Source organism: Jaculus jaculus, chromosome 4, assembly GCF_020740685.1.
Source record: "Jaculus jaculus isolate mJacJac1 chromosome 4, mJacJac1.mat.Y.cur, whole genome shotgun sequence".
Lineage (NCBI taxonomy): Eukaryota > Metazoa > Chordata > Mammalia > Rodentia > Dipodidae > Jaculus > Jaculus jaculus.
In genome coordinates this window covers 80,677,261-80,701,185 of record NC_059105.1, presented here as the reverse complement: position 1 = coordinate 80,701,185, position 23,925 = coordinate 80,677,261, and the positions used below count along the sequence as shown (strand labels likewise).

The 23,925-nt window shown below is 42.2% G+C and overlaps 1 protein-coding gene and 1 pseudogene across 4 annotated transcripts in view; one reads left to right on the top strand and one right to left on the bottom strand.

Moving 5' to 3' along the window:
* Positions 1-23,925, top strand: part of Tanc1 (tetratricopeptide repeat, ankyrin repeat and coiled-coil containing 1) — a 255,800-nt gene that overhangs the window by 81,092 nt on the left and 150,783 nt on the right. For all 4 annotated transcript variants that reach the window (XM_045146817.1, XM_012952495.2, XM_045146816.1 and 1 more), the window contains one exon: positions 10,160-10,239. In XM_045146817.1, coding sequence (XP_045002752.1) covers positions 10,179-10,239 — 61 coding nt within the window. In that variant the 5' untranslated portion in view covers positions 10,160-10,178. The remainder of the gene's footprint in view (positions 1-10,159; positions 10,240-23,925) is intronic.
* Positions 19,983-20,095, bottom strand: LOC123460456 (annotated as a pseudogene).

Below are 23,925 nucleotides of genomic sequence, written 5' to 3'. Positions count from 1 at the left end.
ACCTTTAATTTCAGCACTTGGGAGGCAGAGGTAGGAAGATGAGTTTGAGGCCCACCTGAGACTATGTAAGTGAATTCCAGGTCAGCCTGGACTAGAGTGAGACCCTATCCCCCACAAACAAACAAACAAACAAAAGTCTCTAACAAAAGACAGGCTAATGAGGAAAATATAAGTTTTATGCATCACAGTATCCTTTGGAAATAAGATTCAAATGCCTATAGAAGCTGTCCATTTTTATGATGGGCTTTACAGAATGTACTGCTACTGAACTGTGATTGGACAACAGGGTCTGATCTGATGGAAGCCAGTTGAGGAGGGGCCCTAACAAAGTCTTTCTGATCATGTTCTTTGTGTGTGTGTACATGCATGCACACGACAACCAGAGAACAACCACAACCTTGGATGTCATTCCTTAGGAACCATCCATCTTTCTTGAGACAGTCTTTAGTTGGCCTGGATCTCTCCAAGTAGGCTAGTCTGGCTGTATAGGTGAGGCCTAAGAGTCTGCTTTGTCTCCCTAGCACTGGGATGACAACTGTGTGCCCATTCCAAATTATTTTTTTTTAATTGGGTTTTAGGAATTGAACTACATGTCCTCAGCCTTGTAAGGCAAGCACCTTATTGAATGAGCTATCTTCTCATGCCCTTCTTCATATTCTTCTTGGACTCTGTGTAGCATTCCTTCCACCATTTCTATGGGGTAGGACCCTCCTCCCCAGAATTCATGTCTTATGAAGTACCAGACTGAATGGGTCAGAAAATTTCTTTATAGGTAGCTCCTACACAAAAAGGTGGAAGGAGAGTAACATGCCTGTTTTTCTGGGTTGCTTTACAGAAGATAGTTTCTAGCTGCACTAGTGACTCACTTCGGGAGAGAAGGATTTTGGTGTCTGTGACTTGCCTTGGGAAAGAAATGGAGGTTGGATGAAAAGGAAGTTGGGAAGACAGAGAAGCTTTGCTTCTGAGATCTTTCATTTGCCTGTAGTTCAAAGTACTCAGCGTGCCAACTGTAGGGTATCTGAGCCTCAGCACTAGCCCAGTTCTTATTCCTCAATTGGAAAATCTGATTATAACCCCTTTTCTGCCACTTTCTGGACCCTGAAGTTGCTCCATTGCTCAGGGATTTGCATTTTAAACAAAATATTATACTTAAATTCATTAATGAATAACAGTCTTTGGAGGTGCAACTATCCCTTTTGAGAAGTATAGATGGATTAATGTTGCATTCCTCCATAACCATCTATTGATGCCACTGTGAAAACACAGTGCTTAGGCAAGCAGGTGGGCAGGTGAGGGTCTGACCACCCAGGTCTTCCAACCTGAGGAAGTAGATGTGCAATTAAAATAAGATGAAGAAGGCTTCTAAGAGAAGGTGATTCTTGGATGGATTTTGAAGTGGCCTTGCATTCTCTAATAGTTGAAATATCCATGTAATGGAAAGAACTGATAATACCTGCAGTTACTCTGTGCTATAATTAGGAGCTTCTTGCTGCTGAGGGGAAGGTAAGACTTGGTTAGGGAGTATATTCATCCAGGTGTTCGGGAACTGGAGGTAGCTGTGGGTGAGCAGGGACTTTCTGCAGAGTAGGAGCACCACCTTTGTGTGGGAGCTGCTGGCTTCAGAGGTGAGGTGATTGCGGCAGGACTGCCGTCCTGGGTTATTTCCTGATCTGAGTTTGTCCCGGTTTGAGGGAGAGCACATTGATTTCAGACTTTAGCTTTTCTGTCATTGCTCTTATCCCTTTTTGTGTACATATTTGAAATGTCAAAACAAAATCTTCCTGTATCCAGAGCTTTTGAAGGCCTGATGAGAACAGATCCTGCTGCATGAATGTGCTGTTTTTTTTAAATCTATAAACCAGATAACTTTGCTCATAAATTTGTGCATTAGTATTTTGTGCTAGAAGAATTTTTAGATAGTCAAAACCTTGGAGAGAATTGCCATTCGTTTTGATTTATCTTCCTTAGTAATGCTGTTACTTACTGACTTGAAGACATTTGCTTTGTATAAAAAACCTTGAGAGATGCCATGGGGAATTTGTAGAACTCAACATTTTCACAATGATTTTGATGAATGATCATGTATCAGTATAACATGGGATGTGGAATCAGAGAAAAGATGCCTTTTGAATCACTGTGGTCTGGGAAGACTTTAGGGAAAGAGGCATTGTTAAAAGTTGTACTGAACAAAGCCCTTCTCAGGTACATAAAAATGACTGTTGTACACAGAGGGAAGAAGATTATTCCCATTTTCCTCCACAAGTGAAACTTCCCTTTTGCCAAATAGTCATCCAGGTAACAACTTCTTTACACAAATTTGTGAATAGTAATTTTCTGGCACTTTGAAATACTGACTTTAGGGAATTAGAGGTGTTTTTTGTTTGTTTGTTTGTTTTAAAGAAATTCTTCCTGAAACAACTTAACAGTTGTCCGTACAGAATATTTTAAGTGTAGGGTAAAAGTGATTTCATCATACCAGTTTTCACTTAATTTTGTGAAACCTTTGAGTTCAAATTCAGGTCCAAAACTGTTAAACATTTACATTACTTATGACTGTTGTGGTAGTTTGAATATCAGATGTCCCCAGTAGCACTATCTGAGAAGGTTGTGGGGTGTTTGGGAAGTAGAGCACTGGAGGGCAGGAGGCTTGGCTTGTTGTAGCCTAGCTCTCCTCTCCACGGTGAGCTTGTTTCTGCTGCTTTCACCATGCTGAAATGCAGATGTGATGGCCGGCTGTCTGCTCCTGTCATGTTTTCCCCACCATGATGAAAGTTTCCCTTGAAAGTGTAAACTGCAAATCCTTTCCTTCCATAAGCTCCATGTGGTCAGGTATTTTGTCCAACAAGGAGAAGGTAACTGCTACAGCTGTACATTTGCATGCTTTTAATGACTTAAGTCTCAAGTTTTTTCCTAAGACAAATGTAACTTATAATAAAGGAAGTGACAGTATAATATTGAATAAAGAAGACTGGTTGGGCCTTTGTGTTGTAGATAACAAGTTAAAGCTGACTGGTGCCATAGTTTCCAGCCCTGCGCTTGAAGAAAGCCAAAACCTTTTCCTTGCTGTGGCCATTGTTTTCTGCTTGTCTTAATTCTTGCCAGATGAAGCCTCTGGATCCTATAGAAGATCCCCTACTTGCTCACAGTAATACTGCAAGGAACATTGTTAGTGATTCCTGGCTTTTCTTTTGGGGAAGGGAAGTGGGGGGCCTGGGATAGGTTCTAGAATTTCAAGAATTCATTTTTCAAGGGCTGGGTTTTCCTAGCCTCCTGGGATTCCTGAGTTTTGGTGACACTCTTACTTTCAGTTTCTGTATGAGGTTTTCTCATGAATTTCTAATGGCTAGGGTTTCTTTAGCAGACCACTTTGTTCTTTTGTGGTCTCCCTACTTTGTTTTCTCTTATTTGCTGTATTCTATATTATTTATCCTGTAGTGTGCTATAGACCTACAGCCACCACCCATTTCCTTTCTTCTGATAAACATAGACCTAATACAAAGATAAGCCCTAAGGCCCTCCTGCAGAAGACATGGCTCTTCTTACTGGAGACAAACTCAGTAGGCTTCATCAGCTTCTTGAGCTCCTAACATTGAAGGTATTTTTGTTATCTCCCCTTCTTTAAAGTTAAAAAAAAGAATCTTAATACCTTAATACTTAAATGTACCACAGTTTCCAGTATTTCACTTATAAATATTATTGTGGCTGTGTTGCTTATTTTGATCAAAGGACGGTGGTATCTTCAGAGAGTTTTTCTTTGGGAACAGATGGATAGACTATGTTCCTTAAGTTGGAGCTTGTAGAAAGCTTGAGAGTTTAGATACTTGTGATAACTGGCCCAAGATTCTAAGGTTAATTCAGGTGTGGTCAGGAAGGGCTATTATGAAATGTAGTATTTTCTTCCTTTGTATTCCATGGCCTGATGTCACATTGGATTTAACTGAGTTTTTATGCATGCCTTGTGAATGAGAATCTGTAGGAATGCTTGGTGTCCATTATAACTTCTATAAACATTGGTTAATTGCTTGATTTGGGAGGAAATTGCTCATCTGTGTTCATCGCAGCCTGGCTAAATCTGTCAACAAATGTTGAGAACAGAGTGGGGTGTAATGCCTGTGTTCTGGCTTCTTTTTATATCTGTTAAAGAAGAAGCATTGTCCCTGACCTTAGCTCCAAGCTTGGACTTGAAACTGTAAGACAGTATGCCACTGTAGGAAAGGAATCATGCTAGCGATGTTCTCTGATTTCTCATGTTATGATACTGCTGTTGTGATTGAAAAGCGGGATAGATTTTTGCCGAGTTTTGAAATTGCCTCATTGTTTTCCTACAGTGATTTTGTTCTGCTTCAGATGCTAGCATAACATGTGGTGCAGGATGTCTGATGTGTGACATGGAGATGTTGTGTCTATCCCCAAAGACTTGGTGCGCTAAAAAGGAAAAAATTAGCTGTGTGTGGTGGTGTACACCTTTAATCCCAACACTCGGGAGGCAGAGGTAGGAGGATTGCCATGAGTTTGAGGACACCCTGAGAATACACAGTGAATTCCAGGTCAGCCTGAGCTAGAGTGAGACCCTACCTTTAAAAAACAGAAAAGCAACAACACACACACAAAAAAGCAGGGAGGAGGGAATTCCAGAAAGAAAAGTAAGCTTTTGATGGCTTGCTTAGCATCAGAAGTTTTAAAAGGAAGAATCTATGGTATCTGGGAAATGTGGATGTTGAATGATTGTTACAAATAAGGGAATTTAGGTGATATCAGGACATTGGCCTCCTGAGGGGTTATGGTTCACCTTTTATTTTCTTTAAAATGAACATCATAAGAAGCTGTCTTCTGTGACAGAACTTAAGCTGCAGTAACCTAGAGGTTGATGTTTCCCCTTTTTGGGACTTATAACATGGTACCTTAAAACACAGCCCCTTGCCACATGAGAGTGGCAGACACTGAAAGGTCACTCTGACTGTCTGCCTTTCTTCTAAAGTGTGATCATAAAGGAGTTTTTGTATTACCTCACCTAAAAACAGGTTGTATGATTCTCATTCTAGAGGGTTCCTGACCTATTCAGGAGGCCAGGAAGAATATGGCCAAGCAGACCTTGCTAACCCTTGCCCTCCAGTTTACTATTATTGGATCATACCCCCTTTTATTCAACCATACTTGTACATGGTTGTCATTCATTGCCAAACCTAAGCATAAAAACAGCTTTCTCTGGCTATTTGGGTCCTCATTTGTGAATATTCCTGAATTACATAAGGCTTCGGCCATATAAACTTTCCATGCTTTCCTGTTAATCTGTCACAGAGGTGTGAGCCATGAAACATGAAGTGGGTGAGGAAAAGATATTATTACTCCACAGTCTCTCAGTATATACATATATCTGCATATCTGTACAAACACACATATATGTATACACGTATATGTGTGTATATGTGTGCATGCATGTGTACATGTGTGTGCTGGAGATGGAACCCAGGTTCTTGAGCATGCTGGGCAGGTACTCTACCACTGAGGTACTCACCCACACCCCCCAGTCCCAAAATAAAGTTACAGCAGGTGATCTCTGCATTTAAACCTGTATATGTTTGTAATTTTTGTTTCTGTTGTTTTGAAATAAAATCTTGACAACATAGCTTAGGCTAACCTTAAAGTCCTCTAACATTCCAAGTAGCTAGGCTTATGGGCATGAGCCACCATGCCCAGCGTTGAAACATGCTTTTTTTTTTTTTTTTGTCTTTTGTCTTTTGGGACAGTCTAAGTGGCCCAACTGGCCTTAGACTCAGTGGTGTTTCTCCTGCCTCAGCCTCCCCAAGTGTTGAGATCACAGGTTGTGTGCCACCACACCTGGCTTGAAACATGTATTCAGAGTCGAGTCCAACCACAAATTTGCTCTACTTAATGCTATAGTACTCAAAGTTTTATAGGGCAGAAAACAGAGGCTTCTGTTTGGCCAGTTATACTTGTAGCTTTAGCATAGAGTGTGAATTTTTAGTAGCAAAGGACATTCTCCTGTTATATCTTATGGCACTTGTCTTGAAGTACTTCCTTACCACATGCATGGTTCTCCGGGAACGACATGATGGCTGTGGCGGTGTTCTTTTCACTGTGCTATCAGGTGGGTCTGCATTGCTGGGTCTGGAAGGCTGAGTTCCATTTGTACTTGGTTCTTGCTCATCAGCTTTCAGGGAGAATGACAGCAGCTCACAACTAGCCATGAAATATATGATGATGCAGAGGCAGATTCTGAAAGCCACTTACTGGCACAGTACGGACTTGCTTTATGGTAGCATTGCCATTAAAGAGTATACCTGCCTTCCCTTTGGTCCTCTAACTTGAGCCAAAACTCACCATTCCGTTTGTCTTAGAATGCCTTAAATGGATGGGACTTGAGAAAGTGACTCCCTTTAACCAAGCTCATTAGAGCATTTATTTAAAGCCAGAACACTGGTTTATTCATTTACTCCCAGAATACTACCTACCAATCAGGCAGCCAGTTGTGTGACTAGACTAGCACACTGTCCCCACTTTTGGCAGGTTAAGAAAGGAGCCAGAGGGCTGGAGAGATGGCTTAGTGGTTAAGCGCTTGCCTGTGAAGCCTAAGGACCCCGGTTCGAGGCTCCGTTCCCCAGGTCCCACGTTAGCCAGATGCACAAAGGGGCACATGTGTCTGGAGTTCGTTTGCAGAGGCTGGAAGCCCTGGCGCGCCCATTCTCTCTTTCTCCCTCTATCTGTCTTTCTCTCTGTCGCACTCAAATAAATAAATAAATAATTTTTTTTAAAAAAGAAAGGAGCCAGATTATGATGTGCTTCCTGGTGGGACTGGAATCAAAACAAGGGAAGTAGTTATAGCTTACTAATGTTTAGTAGCATCTGGCTGTAATAGATGTGACTATCCTTAAAACATATGGCCCTATACAGGCAGGTAAGGTGTATGGGACAAGGTGAGGCAAGGCATATTGGTAGCATGTCAGGTGCCATGAGTGGCAAGGTCCTTCTTGACCTGCTGATTAACATGGTGGAGCCTGAGGTGGTCAGCACAGGGCTGTGCAGGAGGCACCACAGCATGTACAAGGGCCCTGGACAAGCGCAGGGCATGATCTGTCAGTGATTTTCTTTTTCTTTTTCTTTCTTTTTTTTTTTGGTTTTTCGAGGTAGGGTCTCACTCTGGCCCAGGCTGACCTGGAATTTACTATGTATTCTCAGGGTAACCTTGAACTCATGGCAATCCTCCTACTTCTGCCTCCTGAGCGCTGGGATTAAAGGTGTGCATCACCACGCCCGACTCAGTGTTTTTCTTTATAGAGTGTGTGCTCTGCTACATGACAAACTGGCCATTGAGTTGAAGATGTCTGGGCCTATTGGGCATCTATTGATTCCTTTGGTCTGCTCTTTAAAAATTTTTAATTTCTGGGCTGGAGAGATGGCTTAGCGGTTAAGTGCTTGCCTGTGAAGCCTAAGGACCCCGGTTCAAGGCTCGGTTCCCCAGGTCCTACGTTAGCCAGATGCACAAGGGGGCGCACGCGTCTGGAGTTCGTTTGCAGAGGCTGGAAGCCCTGGCACGCCCATTCTCTCTCTCTCTCCCTCTATCTGTCTTTCTCTCTGTGTCTGTTGCTCTCAAATAAAAAAAAAATTAATTTCTTTTCTTTCTTTTGTTTTTTTTTGTGTGTGTGCGTGTCTGTGTGTGCTGTGCATGTACATGTGTTCATATTTGTGTGGGTATATATGTTTGTGGAGGTACACAGGCACGTGTGTGTATGGAAGCCAGAGGTTGATATTGGGTATCTTCCTCAACTTTTTGAGTCTCCAGCTGAATCTGGAGTTACTGATTCATCTAGAAAAGCTAGCCAGCAAGCCCCAAGGATCCTCCTGCTTTTCTCCCCAGTACTGGGACTTATAGGCATATGCTGCCACACCTGGCTTTTATGTGGGTGCTGGGGTTCTGAACCCAGGTCCTCATGCTCACGCTGCAGACACTTTCCCCACTGAGCAATCTCCCAGCCCTCTGTACCCGCCTGTCTTTTGTTCTTTTTGCATGTTAGTGGCAACCTGGTGTGGTGTGTGTGCAGACATGTACATGGAGAGTAGAGGAGAATGCTGGTATCTTCGTTGCTTCAGATGGTGTGTCTCAAGGAACCCGGGGCAGCTGTTTTCTGTCAGACTGGTTGAACAGCAAGCCCCAGCAATTCTTCAAGTCTACACTCCTGAGGTTACAGACATGTGTGGCCATGCCCAGCTGTTTACATGGATGCTAGGGAATTGAACTCAGAGTAAATCAGGCTCTCTCAGACCTTCATGCTGCATATCAAGTGCTCCTATCTGCTGAGCCATTTCCCCACCCCTCCCAGAGCTTTTTAAATTTCTTTTAAAAAGGTTTTTTAGGTCACCCTGGGTGACCTGAAACTTGTGATCCTCCTACCTTCCTGACTACTGGGGTTATAAGTGTTTGCTACCACTCTTGACTTGCCTACCCTCTCCTCCCCTTTTTTATGCCATAGCACATTTTATTGCCTTATTTTTCTTTTCTCTCTCTCTCTCTGTCTTTTGGATTCCTTTCCTTAAGAATGACTGTTAGAAGAAATGTGTTTTCACAGTATGGAAGCATGGTGTCTCTATCCAAGTACCATTTCAGATCTATCCAAGTACCATTTCAGAATAGAAATGGGCTCTGAGCCATGCTCCTTTTGTGTGTAAAAACTTACTTATAAGATGACTTAACCCTAGTAACCACTATGATTTTCCCCAAATTCTGTCCAAGATATCATCTTCCTAATATCTATTAGTTCTGTTTGTTTGTTTGCCCAAATTTTTCATTGATCTGAGAGGAGAGGCCAGCCAGTGGGCCAAGGAGCTAGCTGAGGAAGACAAACACTGGCCGGGTGTAGGCAGATTTGGAATGGGGCCCTGCTGTTAATTAGCTGAGTGACCCCTGGGCAAGTCTGTCTCCCAGGGTCTCTGTCTCTGCATCAGTAAAACAAAGGGCTTAGGAAAATAAATACAGGCTTGGACTGAATGTTAGGAAAGGTCATCCTGCCTCCGTGTGTTGTAATTTTGTGAATGGCTGCACATGGAGGCGCCTCCCTCAGTGGCTCCACAACACCTCTGTTCTAGTCTGGGGGTTGGGTTCGCTAGGCAGGTTTAGGAGTTCTCCTTTAGTAGGAGTTCCTCCTGTCCCACCCCTTCCCCCTTCCCTGTTTTGTGCTGGAGCAGCCAGCTTGCTTCCCCTGTTCTGCTCAGCGTATCAGCAAAGGTGCCTTGGGTAACTCAGCTCTTGAGGACTTGTTAGTGTTGTCTAGCTGTCATCTGAGTTAGTAGAGGGGGAGAGCGCCACAGGATACTAGCTGGCTTCATGATGAAACAATAGCCCCATTGTCTGTTTTTTCTGTTGAGGTGGTTTCTGGTTTCATCTTCAGCCCTGGACCATTGTGTTGTTTTGACAAGCTCTGCACAACCCCACTTCAAAATGCTGCTCATTCTTTTAAGGGATTCAGCAGAAATCCACAGGCCTAGAGTCTTTTCCTCCCCTTTCTCAAAGTCATGACTATATATAGCAAAAGTACACTGTTGAATCAGGTTACCTGACTTCAGGGTTAAACATGTTCTGTCAGAATTTATTTTGCAATTGCTTATGAGGTATGTTCCAATCCAGTAACCTTCCAAGATGGTTCTTGTGGTATATAATTAGTACATGGCAAACATTTCCTTTAACCAGGTAGCTTCTTTCTTATTAACCATTATCTTTTGGTTTCATGTCTTAATGGTGTGTGTGCATGTGTGCATGAGCACATGTGTGCATGCACATAGTTTGAAGAACTGGGGTTGGGAGACTATTTCTGTGCCAACTATCTTACTACTAGCAATGAACCAAGGTTTAGCCTCATAACTTAATTAGATATGGAATGTTAAGAATGCACTATTGTGTGTGTTTTGTAACTTTTACAACATGATAGCAAACTTCTGATCGCTCCATTAAAATCTATAAAGCATTCCTTGTGTCTTTAGTATTTAGTTCCCGCCATACTTTTATTCAGAGGAAATTAATGTAAAACTCAAGGTCCCTTTATGCTATTTTAACTGATCTTTTGAGCACGAGTTAATTCTTAGGTCAATATGTAAGTAAAATCCCAACTTTTTCAACTCCTCTTCTCTCCCATGCTTTTCTCTTCAGAGACAAAAGAGTATTGAAAATGTTGAAGGCAGTGCTGAAGAAGAGCCGAGAGGGAGGAAAAGGAAGCAAGAAAGAAGCTGGTATGTGGGGGCAGGAGGGTGGGCTGCACTGGACCATCAGAGCCCACTCACTCCAGACTGAGGAGATGCTCTGGGGACTGACCAGAGAGGCTCAAAACAAATACTCACTGAGGCCATGAGGACCTCAGTATATTTCTGATATCTGCTTTATTTTATTTTTTAATTTTAAGGAGAAGTGACGCTGAAAATTCAGTTTGAGTTTGAACCACATCCTTCCTTAGGAGACACTAAAGGTTCATAATTTTAACAGGTCATTCAGATCCGGAGGTAGTGTAAGTTAAAGACATTGAGGGATAGCAGGTGTGCTCAGGAATTTGGTTTCTAGAAAGCTCTTTCCCTTGTTCTGCATGTAGTTTCATTTTATATGTTTGACCAACTGCTGCCTGACTGGTTCTCATGTTTTTGAGTATCAAATTTTACTTGTAACAGGTGTAGCCCCACTTAATGCCAGACTGTTCGTTTTCATTATGTGAGCTGCTTAATTTGGCTTGGGTTTCATTCCTGTCTGAAGTGTTCTGTTGCATATGTGGCTGTTGTGACTCTAATAGCATTCCATTCCATGTGATAACCTCCTCTAAGATTATTCTGGTGACCATCCAGTCTTACGCTCCATTTTCTCCTACTTCAATTGCACAGTGAGGGAGACAAATCCTAACCACTAGACCACCATAGAGCTTCTGTGTTGCTCAGTGAAAATGCTAGAATTGACCCTAAAGTGTTGTGTTTTACTCTTTCCACTCATGTTAATACAGTGTTGCTGCAGAATGGCTCTTTTTCAAAAAAAAAACAAAACAACAACAAAAAAAAAACAAAAAACCTTATGTTGAATATTTCATTTTTTGTTTGTTAAAATGTGGATAAGTCTACTTGTTACTGAAACATCACTAAGTTATAGTTAGGTTTTAATTCAGAAGATACTATAATTTATTATGTGAATATTATTAATATCTGACATAGATTACATTTCTGTTATTACTAATTACCCTTTAAATAGAGTCTGCAAATGGCAAACTCACCTTAAAAGTAGAGTCTTTCCTATGAGATTGCTGGTAGGTTTCCATTGCAAGCTTCTCATTAATGCTTGGATAAACAGATACAAAGAATAGAAAAAAGCAGATTTTAATGATATAAACAGGATGCTGCATAGTTAGCTCATAGCCTTAAAAAATCACCCCTAACTTTGAGTAATTAATTAGAATTGTTACTATGGAGAAATTGTATTTCACATCATTTCTTTCCAGGGGCACATTCATCCTCTGCTGGGTCAAGGCCAAAATGTCTTTCTCATTAGTTTTCTGAAAGCTATTTAAAAAAAATTTTTTTTTAAAGTTTTGGCTCATCTGATACTAATTCTAGAAACTTTGTTTCCTTAGAAGCTTTTGTAATTTTTAGCATATACTTATATCCTAAGCTGTCTATTGGGCTGGAGTTGCCAAACAGGTCCATCCCCGTCCCCCTTTCTCACCCTCACCTCCCCCAGGAGGATCTCTAAGCCAAAACTCCCTACATAGTAACAGAGTCTTTCAAAAAACAAACAAACAAACAAAAACAAACCTACCCTCCTCTTCTAGAGTGCCAGGCTCATGGAGATAACAGTGTGAGTAATCTCGGTACGTGGCCCTTGCAAGCAAGCCACACAGCAATCATAGTTTGCATGTAAAACATTCTCAGCTTCAGAGCATGTGACTTGGGGCTTCCTTTGGTCTTCAGGAGTGACACTGCTTCCTCTGAATCCTGTCTTCATAATGATCCCCACACTGGAGGTTTTTTTTTTTTAAACCAGGGTAAAAATTAGAGAAAAGTGATGGGAACGTTTTGCATGAGCATCTGGATGGTGTGCTCCACTTTGCTCTTTAGTGGAACCTGGTTGTTTTAAGTTGTGGAAAAAGCAGGTGGAGTTATATCACAAGACTGGGGGAAAATACTTGGGATTTTACAATTCTGCTATTGAGTTCTATGCCAACATTCATTATATAACTGAGTCACAGCTGAGTTTCTCTGTATATTAATTTTGACCAATCTACCTAGACTTCTGTTTGTAGACTGAAACTTGGGTAATAATTTCTCCTTCAATATGGAAATTTTTTCTTTACTGTTCCCAATTAAAACCAATCTTTGTTGCAACAAAAAAGAAAACATATACTTTAGGAAATACTTAATCTAAAAATGGAGTAAAGCTTTTCTTATTCTTTATATGTTTTCACAAAAATATTTTGTTTTGTTTTTAAGATTTTATTTTTATTTATTTGTTAGAGACAGAGAGAAGGCAAGAGAGTGACTTAGAATGGGTACACCAGGGCCTCTAGCCACTGCAAACAAACTCCAGACACATGCGCCACCATGTGCATTTGGCTTACATGGGACCTGGAGAATCAAACCTGGGTCCTTAGGCTTCGTAGTCATGCACCTTAACTGCTAAGCCATCTCTCCAGCCCAAAGAGTTATTTTTTAAAACTTAAAAAAAAATTGTTTATTTATTTATTTGAGAGCAAAACAGAGAGACAGAAAGAGGCAAATAGACACAGAGAGAAAATGGGTGCGCCAGGGCCTCCAGCCACTGCAAATGAACTCCAGATGCGTGCGCCCACTTGTGCAACTGGCTAATGTGGGTTCTTAGGCTTCACAGGCAAGCACTTAACTGCTAAGCCATCTCTCCAGCCCCAAGGATTCTTTACCTTTTTTTGTTTGTTTGTTTGTTTTTGAGGTAGGGTCTCACTCTAGCCCAGGCTGACCTGGAATTTACTATGTAATCTCAGGGTGGCCTTAACTCTTGGCAGTCTTCCCATCTCCACCTCCTCAGTGCTGGGATGAAAGTTGTGCACCACACACCTGGTTTATTTTTATGCTAAGCTTATTTTTCAGATTAGGAAAATAGAATCACGCTACATGCGAAGTAAGTCCTCTACACTGAACTAGGTCCTCAGTCCTTTTCAGAAGTACTGAAAAGTTGTTCTCTTTCCTCCTGTCTCTAAAAGAATATTTCACATCTATATTAAACTATTTGGCAAAATCTTAGCAGATATTAAAATTCAAATTATGTATATTACAGACAGTAGCTTTAAACTATTGAAATCCATTGAGTGAACTCAGAGAAATTCTTTTTATTTTAAATAATTTGAAAAAATTACTTATTTTTGAGAGAGAAAGAGAGGCACATAGAGATTGGATATGCCAGGGCCTCTAGCCGATACAAACTCCAGTCACATGTGCCACCTTGTGCATCTGGCTTACATGGGTACTGGAGGATTGAACCTGGGTCCTTTGGCTTTGCAGGCCTTAATCACTAAGCCATCTCTCCAGCACTGATTATGCTCCCCTCCCCAGAAATGCTTATATATAGCCAAACAGTTTTCCCCCACTCCCCCCAAAGCTGGAAAGGCATGTGGATGAATACAGCATTAAAAACTTGGGAAGCATGTTTGCCTTATTTATCCCTGCTATTCTGTCAATGAAAATGAGCCCTGTGTTTCTCTTGACCTTGAGTTAGGGCTATGAACAGAAGTTAGTATTAAACCACAAAAGCAAGAGGACCAGAGCAGACATCTGTTTTTTCCTCTTGGTTTGTGGGCCAGAACCTTGATCTGAAACAAGCTCTGTCTTTATTGAAAGCACTGCAGAGAGATTTCATTGCTTCCACCATCTATCTTCCTTCCCTCCCTCCCTCCATCTCTTTATTTCTCTTTCCTTGTCTCATAGTATGGCCTCACTCCAGCCCAGACTGACCTGGAACTCAGTCTTTAGTCCCAGGCTGGCCTTGAACTCATCAGAACCCTCCTATTTCTGCCTCCCGAGTACTGGGATTAAAGATATGTGCCACCATGCCCAGCCCTCTTTCTTTATTTTATCTCATTATTATATAACTGACTTTTCTTACAACAAGATTTTCATGTTACCATTATTAAACTGTTACTTAATCCAAATTAAGTAATTAGTGTACTTTACGATTGAGATTTTCTGGTTTTAGATCTATACCTAACAAGATTTTGAGTGTATACAACAGCTATTCAGAAAAAGAATATAAGTCCCAACTTTACAATATCACAAAAACCTTATAAGAAGAAATGTGCAAGCCTTACATTGAAAGAAATAATAGAACTTTATTGAAGAACTTAAGACCTGGATGAATAAAAAGAGCTGCCATATCCTGAATACAGATTAGATATTTTAAATGGACTAGATCTCCTAAAGTTATTTGCACAGTCCACTTAAACCCTACTGCAATCCCACCTCGATTGTTGCTCAGTCAGGCCCAGGGCCATGCATATGCTCCACCACTGAGCTAAGCCCCTCAACCTTGTGCTTTTGAGGTCTTAATCACTAACAAAAAGTTTATGTCCAGAGCCGTTCGTGGTGGCACACGCCTTTAATCCCAGCACTCAGGAGGCAGAGGTAGGAGGATCGCTGAGAGTTCGAGGCCACCCTGAGACTACATAGTGAATTCTAGGTCAGCCTGAGCCAGAGTGAGACCCTACCTCGAAAAACCAAAAAACAAAACAAAACAAAACAAAAGTTTATGTCCATGTGTGCATGCATGCGTGTTCAGATGTGTGTGATTGCACAAGTTTGTATATGTGGGTGGAGGCCAGAGGTCGACATTGAGTTTGTCCTTCATTATTACCTCCACCTTGTTTATTACAATAGGGTTTTTACTGAACCCACAGCTCACCTGTTCACCTAGTCTAACTACCTTTTTTTCCTTTAGGGATCCATCTGTTTCCACCTGCTGAACACTGAGTTTACAGGCCACACAAGCAACCTGATATTTCCATGAGGGCCGGGGATCCGAACTCAGGTCCTCATGCTTGCACAGCAAGCACTTTATCCACTGAGCCTTCTCCGTAGCCCAGACTTATTTACTTATTTACTTATTTATTTTTAAAAGATCAGTCTTAGATTTACAGTAAAATTGACTGAAAGATATTACAGTGTGCCTCCCTCCCTCATGTCCTCTTCAGTTATCAACCACCCCACCAGTGTTCTGCGTTTGGTACAATTGATAAGTCACAAAGGCACGTCATTATGACCCAAAGTTAAGTAGTTTATATTAGGATTCACTTCTGCAGGTGTATAGCTTGGGCATTAGACAAACATATAATAACATTGTAGTATCATACACCATTTATTATTTTTTTAAATTCCATCTCTCTATATAAGTATTTTTTTTAACTTTTTTTTTTAATTTAATATATTAGTTTTCATTTCAGTGAATACAGGCAGTTTGGTACCATTATTTAGGCTCATCTGTGATCTACCCCCTCCCATTAGACCCTCCTTGTTAATGAAAATGGGTCGTGCATTGTGGAGTTAGCCCCCAGTTATTAGTGTGATAAATGTCTCTGCAAATCATGACCCAACATGTAACTCTGACATTCTTTCCGCCCCCTCTTCCGCAAGATTTCCCTGAGCCATGTTGGGTTCATTTTTGGTCTGCTTCAGTGCTGAGGTGTTGGGGGCCTCTGAGGCTTTGGCTCTCTGATTTGGTAGGAGTTGGTTTTTCTCTACGTTGATCTCCTTCCCCTTTGTGCTGGTATCCGGTTCACAGGAAAACATCACCCTTGCTTATTTCGCCAGTTGTCTTAGTTTCAGTTGGGCCCCTTTTGAGGTATGTTGGGGCAGCTCTCTTCTTAGGATTTGCATCTATCTGGAAAAGAGAAGCAGATTCTCCAACGGAGAGTAAGTTAGCACCCAGAAAATTGAGATAACACTTACTTTTTTGATAGACAGTTTGATAGGTGTAGGCCCTCTTATACCCCGTGATTGATGGTAGCTTGATATTGTAGAGTGGGCTTGTGTTTGGGTATGGTTCTGACTTGTTTCCCAGCTCCAGCTAAGGGTCTAGTACCACTGAGTGGATCAGTTAGCCAAATCAAGAGCAATTGATTCCTCACCATGGCTGTGTACCACTATTGCACTTGTGTGGGCATCACATCCGGTTATTTGTTGCTAATTAGGTTAAACAATGTGTTGCTTGGACAGATCTTGGTCATTTCCTCCAGTCGCCTATGTAGCGCCTTCTGGCACTAGACACGCTGACTGTCTGGGGACTGACTCTCTCCTGGCTTCCAGCCATGTCATTCCATTTTACGCGTCAGCTGTGTATGGAGTCTTCAGCAATAGGGTCTTATCACTGGCCTTTGGTGGGTCATCAAGTACTCTGACAGAAGTCTGTCATTGTTTTGGGAAACCTTGTAGGTTTCTCTGATCAAAAGCTCATTGTGGATGGTAGGTCTATATAAGTATTTTTGAGGGAATGTCTTGCTCTAGCCCAGGCTGGCCTAAAATTCATTACTGGCCTTGAACTCATAGTGATCCTCCTACCTCTGCCTCCTGAGTGCTGAGATTAAAGGCATGCACCACATTTGACTAAAACTTCTTTCTTTGCTCATACGATATAAATGACCATAACAATTCACCTGAAAGAGGAAATAGGAACAGTCAAGTGTGGTTGAGGAGATGACTCAGTGGGTAAGAACACTCGTCATGTGAGCCCAAAGGCTCTTGATGGCCTGAGTTCTATCCCTAGCATCCATGTGAACAGGTGGGCCTGGCCTCACATGCTTATAACCCCAATCCTATGGGGAGCAGAGACAAGAGACTGAAAAATCACTGGAGCTGGCTTGTCAGCCACTCTTACAGAAAAATGGCAGTGCCACATTCGGTGAGAGACAGGAGGATATCCAGCGTTTTCCTCTGTCCTTCACACGTGTGTACATGTGGCATGCTGTACACATGTATGCATACACTACACAGTCCCACACACATACGTATGCACACATGTATATAAAAAATAATAGTCATGGAGAATTTGAAACTTGTTGGGTAGGTGCTTGTAAAGTGGCCAAGCCTCGTTCACATGTGTGGGTTCTAGCTGCAGAGAGGCTGGAAGAGTGTGGGTGTGTTAGCTTCTGTGGGGGAAGGTGCAGCTTGCCTCCCACTAGCACACACACCACGGAGGATTCTTCAGTCATAGATGTTAGGGGGGGGTTCCTCTCCTTTAAACCTGACAGGTCCAGGTACTTGATAGAGTGTGTGATGAAAGTCACCACTTCAGCATAGCAAGTAAATACCTCAGCTGGTTATTTGATATCTTTCTTCTTCACACAATTTTATCCAATGTTTATGACACCATCAAAGTTCACAGTGGATAATGTTTGCTTTCTTCTTTAAACCCTGAAGATTTTTGCCTCCTTATGAAAGTGTTATGTAAGGTCTCTTGTCCTCCATAGGAGGGGCCTAGGTATGCTCCTTTCCTTGTCTCTGTCCCTTCCCCAACCCTCTTGTGAGTCTTGAATCCATCATGCCCTGTCCTAGTCTACTCTCCTATTATTCATTACCTGTGTGGAAATAGATCCACGCTGAGGCAGAAAAACAAAGATAAGTATACTTTTAATTGTGGTACTGCCCCAAAATACAGTCTGATTAAGGGACAGTTCTTTAGCATACCAAATAATAACTGTTTATTAATCTTGTTCTTTCCGCCTAATAGTTTGTGGTCTTTTTTCCTTTAAAGGAAGAAGACTTAGTTTGAAGCAATTTATTAAAAACATTTGGCCTTCACCTTTCCATCATTAAGACCCAGGTGGTTGGTTAAATATACTTGTAACGGTGTTCATTAAGGCACAGGATAGTCTCAGCCTGCGTGTGCTCTGAATTAGTCTGTTAGCTTTGCATCTAATTCTTCACTGAATTTGAAGTAAAAGGAAGCTGTTATCCTCTAAAGTTTAAAAGCCATTGATGTGATTGTTAAACTTGGGCATTTTAAGCCATTCCAGGCTACAGTCTGGCTTTCAGTGGTATACCTTCTAAAAATGCCTCATACAAACGATGCTTTGTTTTAGCCAGAAAATACGAGGCTGCTTTTGATTATTCTGTGCTACGTTGCCTGCTTTCTGTGGCTGTGGACTATTATTTAGGAATTTAGTGTAGTGACAGTCTTGCTGAGCTATGGATATTCGGTATCTCTTTGTTACCAGACTACAAAAATGTTTCCCCAACCAAGCAACAAAATAAGCAGAGGGAATTTATTCTAAAGGTAATGTATTTATCTTTACTAGGGCATTTAAGTAAATTCTGAAAAATACTAGGCTGTGATTTCAACAGAGTGGAGCCAGGCTGGCTTTCAGCAGGGACAGGAAGGCCGCTTTGTTCCTTCTGCTTCGACACATTCTGCCTCAGCTCTTCTTTGTGGTTCATCATCATACATGGTGCAAAGTTAGGAAAAGCAAACTATAGAATTCGAGGACAGAGATTCAGCTTCATCTAGCGACTCCCCGCTAACTTGGACTTGGAACAGACTTCTGAACACTGTAAGACTGTTTTGCAGCGAAATTGCCAGGTTAACTCTGAGAACCTTTCTACGAAAGTATCTAGGTTGACATTTGGTTTCTGCTAGTTTTTCACTATATCTCTTCTTTCTTGAGAAAACTGTGTGGTAGCTGAAGGAAAAAAGAGCAACTTCAATTCTCTGTTAAAGATAAATTATTTTTAAATGTGTTTGGTGTGGCTGTGTGTATATATGTGAGTGTGTGTAGAGTATGGGTCCAAGGTGGCTCAGAGGATAACTTTCAGGTTGGTGTAGTTCTCACTTTCAACCATTTAAAGAAAATGAAAGTGTGTGTGTGTGTATGTACACCAGAGTATCTTGCTGCTGCAAACGAATGTTTGGGTAGCCCTACATTGTGACTTTGGAATTGAACCCAGACCAGCAGGCTTTGCAAGCAAGCCCCTTGAACCACTGAGCTGTCTCTCTAGCCATACCTTCCACTGGCTTGAAGCAGGGTCTCTTATTCACTGCTCTTTCTGTGAGCTTCTGGGAAATTCCCATTTCTACCTCCCTGGTCACCACTGGGATTCTAGAAGTCCACCACAGCTTCCAGCTTTTTACATGAGGTCTGGAGTCTGAACCCAGTATTCACAGTTGTATGACAAGCACTTTATCTCCCAAGCCCTTGTTTAGGTTTTGTTTTGTTTTGTTTTTTGAGGTAGGGTTTCACTCTGGCCCAGGCTGACCTGCAATTCACTATGTAGTAATCCTTCTACCTCTGACTCCCAAGTGCTGGGATTAAAGGCATGTGCCACCACACCCAGCTCTATTTTTGAAATAATGTCTCCCTAGTTTAAGTTTTTATTTAAAAATATTTTTATTTATTTTCAGGTGAGGGAGTGGAGAGAGAATGAATGAATATGGGCACAATGGGGCCTCTTGCCACTGCACAGGAATTCCAGATGCATGCACCACTTTGTGCATGTGGCTTATGTGGGTACTGGGGAATCAAACCCTGGCTAGTAGGCTTTGCAAACAAGCACCTTTAGCCACTGAGCCTTCTCTCTAGCCCGTATCTCACTATTTTTTAAAATTCTGTTTTTATTTATTTTTTTAAAGAGGGAGAAAGAGATGGCAGCAGGGGGGTGGTGGAGATGGGTATGCCAGGTCCTCTAACCACTACAAATGAACCTTGGACACATGTGCCACCATGTGCATCTGGCTTATGTGGGTACTGGAATATTAAACCTGGATCCTTTATTTCTAAGCCCATCACTATTTTTATTGCTTGAAAATTATGGCACATTCAGCTGGCTGTGGTGGCACACACCTTTAATCAAGCACTTGGGAGGCAGAGGTAGGATTGCCGTGAATTCCAGGCCACCCTGAGACTACATAGTGAATTCCAGGTCAGAGCCTGGCCTAGACTAGGTGAGATCCTATCTCAAAAAACAAACAAACAAACAAACAAAAAGAAAAGAAAATTATCAAACACTTTGTGAATTTGCATGTCATCCTTGTGCAGGGGCCAGAGGTAGGTCTTCTCTGTATCGTTCCAATTTTAGCATATGTGCTGCCAAAGTGAGTGAACACTGTCACTATTTTTTAAAAATTATTTTTATTTATTTATTTGAGAGCGACAGACAGAGAGAGAAAGAGGGATACAGAGAGAGAGAATGGGCATGCCAGGGCCTCCGGCCACTGCAAACGCACTCCAGACGCATGTGCCCCTTGTACATCTGGCTATCGTGGGTCCTGGGGAGTTGAGCCTCGAACCGGGGTCCTTAGGCTTCACAGGCAAACGCTTAGCCACTAAGCCATATCTCCAACCCTCACTAATTTTAAAAGTTAAACTTTCCTCTCTTTGTCTCACTGGGATGGAACTTATGGCCTTGCCACCCTAGTATTAAAGTGCTCCCTCTACAACTGAGCTCTATCCCTAACCTCTCTCTCTCTCTTCTCCTCTCTTTGAAGACAGGATTTCCCTGCATAGCCCAGACTGCATCTAAGCTTGCTGTGTAGCCCAACTTTCAGTCCTCCTGTCTCAGCCAACCAAGTGCTGCCCTATACCACTATGCTGAGCTTCAGACAAAATCCTTAAGACTTCCTTCCCGGAAGTTGAAGAAAAGAGAGCACTTATCCCAGGCAAAGAGTGATATAGCTAGAGACTCCTTTGCATGACTTCTCTTTCTACTGATGAGTCTGCCATCCACTTTGGGTAATGAAAACACGTCTCATGTCTTTATCTTTTCCTGTATCACACAGCTGGCAAGCTCTGAGACATTTGCTGTATGGTGGCTTATTCTTTAGAAGCCTTTTTATTTTTTACCATTTAGCCTGTATCAGGTACTTGCATTGTATCCTTTTTCTTTGTGAAATCTAACAGAAAGGCATTTTCCCTTGATGAAAGTCATTTCAGGAGAGTCCAAGCAGATTTGAGAATAGATTGCTAAGCATAGCTTATTAAATTTCATTCTGACACATCTCTCCTTGATGAAGGGCTGCAATGTGTGGAAGGCCATCCCTCTTTATAGCTGTCCTGTGTTTCAAGGAAACAGAAAGGAAGACAATATTAGAGAAGGAAGGGGACATACACCAACCATTTGGTCATGTGTCATCCACTTGTACATGCGGGCTGTGCTACTTCTAGGACAGACTTCCTGTTTGCTGTGCTGGCACTTTTGGAGAACGCTCTGACCCAGAGGAAGGGAAAGTCAGTCCCCTGAGCCTTCCTCTCCCTATATCCATCAAGACCTCCAGGAAGATACGTCCTGCTGTAACCATCAGAAAAATGTGGCAAAAGTCTCAGCAAGGCTTTCAACCTTGACAAGCTCCTCACGTATGTCTCTGCAAAGGCACATAGGGACATGATCAGCTAGAAGCTTGCTCTTTTTTCTTTTTAAATCCCAATTACATTTCATTTCAGATTTTTCCCTATTAAAGGTGTTTTCTGGTAAATAAATAAATAAATAAATGGGGGTGTCTTATTTTATAGAGACTTGTAAAAGACACCTGTGTGTGTGTGTGTGTGTGGTGGTGGTGGTGGTGGTGTGTGTGTGTGTGTATTCTGTATTTCAGTTTCCCTGAGAGTTATTTGCACTTCATGTGAGAGGAATGACAAGCTTTTATTTCTAGTCTACAGAAATGTAGGAAACTTATTTAATTTACTCTATTGGCAAATATAGTTTCTATGGAGGGAATTTTTGAAGCAGGTTGACTTTTTATGTCGTGGATGATTAGCCACACTTACTGTTTTCCATGGACAGTCTGAGGAGATGGGCGATGCCCTGCAGCTGTGCGGGCCTGGCCCTATGGAAGAGCTTCATATTGAGAGACTGTATTCACACCAAAACTGCCGAGTGAGGGCTTGGGAAGTAACTCAGTGTTTAAAGGCACTTCCTCTGCACCAGAGTTTGGATCCTTAAAGCCCATGTAAAGCCAAATGTGAAAGGGCACCTTTGTCTGTAATCCCAGTGTGCCTATGGCAGTGGAAGTCAGGAGGTTACTGAAGCTTACAGGACCAGCTAGTCCTGCCTTCACAGTGGCAGCAGACTTCCTGTCTCCAGCACGGTAGAAGAAGAAGACCAGCACTCCAAGGTTGTCCTCTGACTTTTTCACATACTGACCATATGTATACATATATTAACACATAATAGTAATATAAAAATAATGTAGAGTGAGAAACCTGTGTATGTCCACTCTCCTACCCTTTCTTTCCCTCTGATGGCCAGATACATTAAACACATTAGCTACTGAAGTACAGTGTAGACTGAATTCTTTCCTATATTTGGGGACCACAGGGTTGTCTTGGAGATTAAAATTAAACATGTACTTCTATGGTTGATTTTTCACTCTTAAGTTTGAGAGCTGCTCATACTTCAGGGGTTTCAAAGTATCCAAGTTGCTGCATATGATGTATGATGTCTGTCCCAGGGCACAAAGGCCTCAGGAATGACCATGTCCCTCACATGGGACACACCAACATCTTCTCTGCCATTTTTAGAGAACCTAGACCAGGCCTGGCCTCACAGAAGCTGGGCCACAAGCCCCAGGTTGACAGTGGAAGAGAGCAACATGCACCTGCGCTGTTGCCATCCTGGGGACTGAGCTCCAACTTTACTGTGCCAATCAGGTTTGGATGCTGAGGCATATTCCATGTGAGGGCTTGCTCCTCATCCTTCCCCCACCCAGAAGCATGGTTTCTAGACAGCTGAAAAGATTCAATTCATTTTGTTTTTATAAACTGGTGTGTGTGTGCTGGCATGTGTGTGTGTGTGTGTGTGCGTGCACTGAAGGCTTTGCAACCAAGTGCCTTTTACTGCTGAGCTATCTTCCAAGCTAAAGTTTCTTTAGAAAAACACCTTTTGCAAGTTCAAGATGTTAAAAACAGTCAGATTTAAACATTTATATGCAAGTAGAGAGAGGAAGAGAGAATGAGAATGAATGAATTAATGGTGTGCCATGTCCTCTTGTTACTGCAGACAAACTCCAGATGCATGAGCCACTTTGTGCATCTTGCTTTACAGGGGTAGTGGGGAATCGAACCTGGAGAGGCAAGCTTTGCAAGTAGGTGCCTTTAACTACTGAGCCATCTTTTCAGCCTATGGTTTTTGATAGCACATTTCCTTGTCTTAATCTGCTTGAGTTGACATGACAGTACACCCTCGCCTGGATGGATTGGTCAAACCGCAGGAATCTACATTTTCTTGGAGGTCAGGTGCCAGCATGTGAAGTTCTAGTGAGGGCTTCCTGGGTTGTGGAAGGCAGCCTTCCTGCCATGCTGCACATAGTCGGGGGAGAGAGAGAGAGAGAGAGAGAGAGAGAGAGAGAGAGAGAGGGAGGGAGGGAGGGAGGGGGAGGGAGGGAGGGAGGGAGGGAGGGAGGGAGGGAGGGGGAGGAGGGAGGGAGAGAGAGGGAGAGAGCAAGCTCTCAGATGTCTCTGCTCACAGGGTTGCCTATTCTACCACTAGAGCCTGCCCTCACATCGTCGATGTTTGTTTCCTTGAGGAACTCTCTTGATGCTACTGGAGTTTGTCATTTTTGTGAGCCCTAGTGATTCCCTCTGTTCTTCACAGGACTGGGGTCATAAGCACACAAGGCTATGCCCTACTACTTATGTGGACCTGGGGACTTGAACTTAGAAGATCTCAAATGTTCTTAGAACTTCATGTTTGCATAGAAGCAGTCTTAAGTACTGAGACACCTCTCCAGCCCCTCTCTTAAAAAAAAGTCAAGGAAATATAAATGAGACAAACTAATTAAGGTATTTTATTTTTTTATTTTTTTTAAATTTTATTTATTTATTTGAGAGCAACAGACAGAGAGAGAAAGAGGGGAGAGAGAGAGAAAGAGAGAATGGGCATGCCAGGGCTTCAAGCCACTGCAAATGAACTCCAGACGCATGCGCCCCCTTGTGCATCTGG